Source organism: Cryptotermes secundus, unplaced genomic scaffold (assembly GCF_002891405.2).
Source record: "Cryptotermes secundus unplaced genomic scaffold, Csec_1.0 scaffold88, whole genome shotgun sequence".
Taxonomy (NCBI): domain Eukaryota; kingdom Metazoa; phylum Arthropoda; class Insecta; order Blattodea; family Kalotermitidae; genus Cryptotermes; species Cryptotermes secundus.
Window position 1 is genome coordinate 429,672 of NW_019724585.1, and position 6,732 is coordinate 436,403.

The following is a 6,732-nucleotide window of genomic DNA, read 5'->3' on the forward strand; positions in this document are numbered from 1 at the left end:
ACTTTGTCCACCACAAATCCCACTTGACCAGACCCGGGATCGAACCCGGGCCCCCGCGATGGGAAGCCAGCGACTAACCGTTTGAGCTATGGCGTGGCCTAACCGCCCAAATACGTGGGCTTGCAACAATCAAACAAGACTCCTTTTTCGCTACTCGTAATATTTGATTATCTTTAACGACCCCATATTTACCCTTTAAAGAAGTATAATCGATTGTTAAAATTGTCAGTATTCCATTTTAAAGGAGAATCCATAGTGTCTTTAAACGTACAAAATTAATATTAATGACATGTCCGCATTCACTTCCGCCCCCGCTGAACCGAAACTGATGGTTCAGACGCCTCGGAGACGGGACGAAAGCATGGAGGGTACATACATGCCATTATCCTGTACTCTCTAATAAAGCAAGGAAAGTAGGCAAAAGAAGTCGGTCTATGCTTTTTCCAAGAAAGCAAGTATCACGCATAACGGAGCAGACTGGTACTTGTACAAAGCTTCGTAATTTCAAGAGTTATTTGGTCATTCCTTGGATGATGCGATCCTTTCATTCGATCGTGACCGTAAGTAATAACCGAGTCAATGGAACAGAGTCCTTCCTGAAAAAGTTGTAGTCGTTCGGTCAAGAGATTTCCTTCGTTGTATGCCATGTTAACAAGAGCCACTGCATCATGCCTTCGGCCATTGAACAAAATCGACATCCTCACATTCTCCCTCTTTAATATTATTCTCCCATCTACCTCTATGTCTTGGGCACGCGGTAGCGTAGTTGGTTGAGGAGCTATGCTACAAGCCGGAAGGCCGCGGGTTCAAGTCCCGATGAGGTCATTGGTTTTTTTTTCACTTGACCTAATCCTTCCAGCCGCACTATGGCCCTGGGCTTCACCCAGCCTCTAACAGAAATGAGTACCAGGAACTAATTAAATAATTTTCCTGGGGAGTAAAGCGCGGCCGGCGCATAAAGGCTGACAAACTTACCGCCAACTTTGAGCTGACTGTCTAGATAGTGTGGGACCCTCAAGGTCTCACAACCCTATGGGTCTTCAGGGCCTGGTACAGGGATAGCTTTACTTACTTTTTACTTCTATGTCTTCCTAGTGGTGGCTTCTGTTCATAATTTTCCAATTAAAATGTCGCATGCAGTTATCACCTTTACCGTACAAAATATATGTTCCACTTATCTCATACNATATGTTTTACTTCTATGTCTTCCTAGTGGTCGCTTCCGTTCATAATTTTACAATTAAAATGTCGCATGCAGTTATCACCTTTTTTTTTTCTTGGCACTACAGCCCCAGTGGGCCTAGGCCTNCTTACTTTTTACTTCTATGTCTTCCTAGTGGTGGCTTCTGTTCATAATTTTCCAATTAAAATGTCGCATGCAGTTATCACCTTTACCGTACAAAATATATGTTCCACTTATCTCATACTCGATGATTTAAACATCCGAAACGTATGCCCTGTAAGGCAAGTAGTGCAAATGATGTAATCACATTATGTATTTTTCTTCTTTTTTTCCCCCCTTGGCACTAGAGCCCCAGTGGGCCTAGGCCTACCTCCATGAACTTCTCCGTTCACTTCGGTTTTCCTACTCGTAGATCTTACACATTCGGTAGGACTCATTGGGCGGGTCATCAGCTCGTCGCAAGGCCTCTACCTGTACACAAACACAGAAAAACGCACACACACAAACTAAACATCCATGCCCTGAGTGGGATTCGAACCCCCGATCCCGGTTTCAAAGCGAGCGAAGACAGTACATGCCTTAGACCGCTGGGTTACCGTGACCGGCAGTGTATTTTTCTGAATTGTTACTAATTTCTTAGCCATTTCCCTTACTTTTTTGTTTTTTTTTATTTACGCCAATTTTACAGCAAATCTCTATTTTCAATTTTCAAATAAATTAAAGTCAAGGTTAATGAGTTATAAAAATTCGCATAACTCTAAATTTCGATAGATTTTTCGAGGCTTTTTATTTCAACTAGATTATTTGGTTACATGTAACAGAGGAACCAAACTCATTTCAGCGTGTACAAGAAGTAAACAGTACAGCCTCTGACAGTTACCACTTCATCCGCTAGCCGCAAACAAAAATAAACGAGTGGGTAAAATTCACAGAGCTGAAGTCTCCGCAGAAGTCAGACTAATTCACAGACACGTCCATCTTGTTTTAAGCTATGTGCGTAACTAACAAAATGAAAGCGATCGATGTTATCACATATTAATGTCCAAACTGAGTGCAGTTTCGTGTAAAGCCACTGCTGGGCCTACATTTTCAGCAATATTTTAGGTGATCGGCGCATACATGTCTATGTTTGACAGTAAGTTCTGCCACTGCCGAGCTGTACAACTGACAACGCGAGGATTTAAGTCAACGACTCATTTTCTTCGGCGTAGCGTCAAAAGACAAGGCTGTTGAGAATGGCGAATTCCGACGTAGAAGGAATCGGCCGTGGCTTTTCTTAAGCATTGTCACAGAGTTCGTTAGAAATCTTCAGTGAGTCAGCCGGAATGATGACAGAGAATTGAAAGCTGAAGTATCGAGGATTGGAGGCTTCGGTAATCTTCGCGTATGTTCAGAAGGCCAATGGTGATTAATAAATAAAATGTTATATGTTCACATACTGTTCCTTTATTTTTGTTTAATCGTTTTCAAAACCGCGTAACCAAATAAAAAATGCACTGTACTTATCCATCGCATTTCAACTTCCTCTACCAACGTTCTTGGACATAGTATTTGGCCGCGTCATAGCTCAAGAGGTTAGTCGCTGGCTTCCCATCGCGGCGGCCCGGGTTCGATCCCGGGTCTGGTCAAGTGGGATTTGTGGTGGACAAAGTGGCGCTGGGGCAGGTTTTCTCCGAGTATTTCGGCTTCCCCTGCCAATCTTCATTCCACCAATTGCTCCACAATAACCCTCACCTATCATCTGGGGCTGGTACAATAGGCCAGAAGTGGCCGCAGTACAAGGGACTTAGTCTCACCCCACTAGCAATAAAAAATAATACCTACGTATTTTACACAGCGATAATTATTTAAGTGGTTACACTCTATGTGAGTTCAAATAAGCATGTAGGTCTTTGTGTAACGTGTTTATCATTTTTGTCCGATTTTAACCGAAATTGGAAATTTCGGTTAAATTACCAAATTTTATAAAAATCAGCTTGGCTGTTTTCGTTTTGTTAAATGACAACTCATAGACAAAAAGACAATTGAGAAATATGGCGAAACTAATGATCGCAAAACTCAATTCTTCGTTGCAAACGAGCCAAAAACTACAGACAGGCATGCATTTCAATGTTGACAAATCTAACGGAGAATAACCTGCAGATATTACAATTCATGGAGACTAGTTTTATTTTCCTTCATTTAATTAAATATTCGACATCGGCCTATGGAAGAACGTTTGAAAAATGATAGATTCTAACAAGGTACATTATTTCATGCTTCCTGCGTGGAGGCGGGTCGGAAATCTTCCACCGTAACCTTGACAGTCGCAGAAGGTGACGAAAAGGGAACGCGATGTCCAGGGATATAACTGAGCCTGGAAACCATAAATGCAGGGACTTAATCCTCCAGGTTAGGGGTTAGACGCAGGGCTGAGAGTCTTGGTCGGTAAAAAAGAATGTGAAATCCAAAGAAGTGAAAACCCAGAAATAGAAACACCTGACAGAATCTTCTAAGGAAGGCTATGGCTCAAAAGGGGGTCGTTTTTTCAATGATGATGATGATGATGATTATGGTGATGTTATACATTTCATGCCCTGTATCATCGTTACCTACGATCAAACAGTTTTTACGCAAAGCTTCCGGCATATGCATATTGTTTCATTAGTTTTAATTTGCTTATCGTGTCATGACCATGTGTTGGTCCGTTTGTCCCAGTTACGTTTGAACTATTGGATGAATTGTCACGAAATTTGGTATGAATATCACAAAACTAAGATCCATCCCCTCTTCACATATTTTAATTTCATGCCACCGATAATACCAACATGGCGGCGAAATTCTTAAGTCGAAGCTATCCTGAAACTTAGTACTATAATATTTCTCCGATAAGTATGCAATTCGTTGATGCCATAGGTTTGTAGAATTTAAGGTAAAATGAGGACAGCGTGACAAAACTTTTTGTTCGATAGCGACGACTAATGACTCACTAAGAATCTGAAATTGTGTACCATAGGTTATAAACATACCCACAAATTTTACATGAATTTTTCACAAGTTAAAACCTCCAAATATGGTGACAGTGCGAAGTTTTATACAGGCCTATCTGACAAATTTGATATAATTTGAATGCGATTGAACGGAAAGAATGTTTCAACGTTCATAACTAAATTGTACAGTTCTTAACCCATAATTTCGACTTGCTTCGTATATAAGTCACGGAACATCTTAGTCTCACAAATTTCACACCAAAAAGAAAGTATTGCAAATGCTGCAGAAGTTAATGCAATAGGCCTGCGTTTACGTTACTTACAATTTACTATTTTTGAGAAAATGATTAAAGAAATGTAACAGTAAAGAAGGTACGTACACTTTCATTTATTACAGACCCAAGGCTGTAGTACTCCTCTTCCTTGCCTGCTTTAATGTTCAATACTTCCAGAAGAGTATATTTACCTGCTTCATTTGATTTTCTGAATAAGGAAACGCTAGTATTATCTTGCTAAACATTACACGTGTTATCTATGTGACAGTTATGAGGCCTTTTTGTCGGAGGCAGGAATTGAATTAGCAAAATACAGTATTCATCTATTAAATATCTGTCTCCGCCGGTCACTGTAGCCGAGCGGTCTAAGTCATGTACTGTCTTCTCTCGCTCGGAAACCGGGATCGTGGGTTCGAATCCCACTCAGGGTAAGGATGTTTAGTTTGTGTGTGTGCGTTTTTCTTTGTTTGTGTACAGGTAGAGGCCTTGCGACGAGCTGATCACCCGCCCAAGGAGTCCTACCGAATGTGTAAGATCTAGAAAAACCGAAGTGAACAGAGAAGTTCATGCAGATAGGCCTAGGCCCACTGGGGCTGTAGTGCCGAGAAAAAATCTCTCTCCCCTTTTCCTTCAGTTTTTTAACAGCCATACTAGAAGGGGAGATAATATGCAATTTATTTTTCTAGCAGATTATTGGTGCTCTGTAAGTACGACTAGCTGATCACAGTTGCCGTCTTAGCCCGCTCGAACACTAGGATCTTAAGCTCGAATACCACTCGAGGCACAGATGTCTGTGTGCATTTATTCTGTGTTTGTGTTGTTCTGTGTGTAGGTAGAGGCCTTGTGACGGGCTGATTCTCTTCTCAAAGATGCCTACCTGCTGTGTATAGATTAAGAAACTGAAAAATAAAAAGCGGCCGAAGTCCAAAGCGCTGTTGAGCCAAGGAGAGAGACATTACACGGGTAAATAAGAGCAGTGTCTATTTGGGCGTCCCACCTTAAGAGATCAAGAGTAAGAACTTTTATGCTCTTTTTGCTAGGATGTTAGTTGATCTGTAATTAATGTGTGAGGTGGATACAAAACATAACACGCAGGCGTAACCAGACTGCTCCACTGTTGGCTGACATGCATGTGTGTGTGCGTGACTCGCTCGCAAGCTATGAACTCTGTGTGCTGTTGGTTCACTGATTGTGTAATTAAGTGGAGTACTCACTTTATAAACATGTACACACCAGTTGGCTCCATTGCTCGGCTGATTCCTTTCCACGAAGCCATCATACTGTATTTCTGCTTGGCCGTGAGGGGCAGACGAGGGTCTGGGGGCTCTGGCACAGGTAGCTCTGCTTCCCCATGGCGACCTTTGCTACCATCACCGCCATCCCGGTGTACCATGACCAACTTGCCCAATTCACATCCCATGTTCCTCAGACCATGCCGACATCTAAGTAGGAGTTCATCCTAGAACGATACATAACTCCAGCAAGTAAGTTCTGTTTTATTTTCTGACATGGCTTCTGTGTTCATTGTCTGCATAACGTTAAGTTACAGTTTATGCACTCTGTGATGTTTACACTGCTGCTACAAACATACATATACACGCACTAGTCAGTACGTACTGACTTTCCAACCAGAGTTTTGATCGCCTTAATGTAAACAACTGGTACCACTACATGGAAGTCTGACACATGTGGCGTCATGATGAGCTCCCAACAATGACTGTGGTGCCCCTGTGAGCACGACGCTTGTCCGTAAACCACGATCCGCGTCTGCGCCGCGGCGCCCGGGAATATAGGAAAGTGAAGAGTAATCGACGATATGGGCTAAAGTAAACAGAGCGACGGGAAAATTGCACACACATGGAATCGTCCCTTCAGGAGTTAGAGGCTCATGCTCTACGTCGGTAGGGCTCTTTGCGTACATACAAACGTTCATTCTAAAGCAAAACTCGTCACATACTTACTCGTTCAACGCTTTTCATACTCCAGAGTAAACATATAACTATATTTTATAATTATGTTCTCAAAACTTCTGTCAGTATCGTGAGTGTTTGGTCAAACAAGGAGAAGTTTAAATTAATTTATTTAGTTTCTCGACTTTTACAGCCATGAAATACACAGGTTTCTATGTCACCCATTCGCAGACACTTATTTCAGTACTTTCAAGGGCAGCAGATCGTCCTTTTTTTTCCCCTTGGCACTACAGCCCCAGTGGGGCCTACTTCTCCGTTCACTTCGGTTTTTCTAGATCTTACACATTCGGTAGGACACCTTGGGCGGGTGATCAGCTCGTCTCAAGGCCTCTACC

At 42.2% G+C, this 6,732-nt stretch overlaps 1 protein-coding gene across 1 annotated transcript in view; it reads right to left on the reverse strand.

Annotated features, from left to right (window-relative positions):
* Nucleotides 1-6,481, reverse strand: part of LOC111862303 (neuroglobin) — a 61,863-nt gene extending 55,382 nt beyond the window's left edge. Inside the window, exons 1-2 of the mRNA XM_023847573.2 lie at nucleotides 6,045-6,481; nucleotides 5,642-5,886 (exon numbers count right to left, since the gene is read on the reverse strand). Coding sequence (XP_023703341.1) covers nucleotides 5,642-5,886; nucleotides 6,045-6,125 — 326 coding nt within the window. The 5' untranslated portion in view covers nucleotides 6,126-6,481. The remainder of the gene's footprint in view (nucleotides 1-5,641; nucleotides 5,887-6,044) is intronic.
* Between the last annotated feature and the right edge of the window lie 251 nt (nucleotides 6,482-6,732).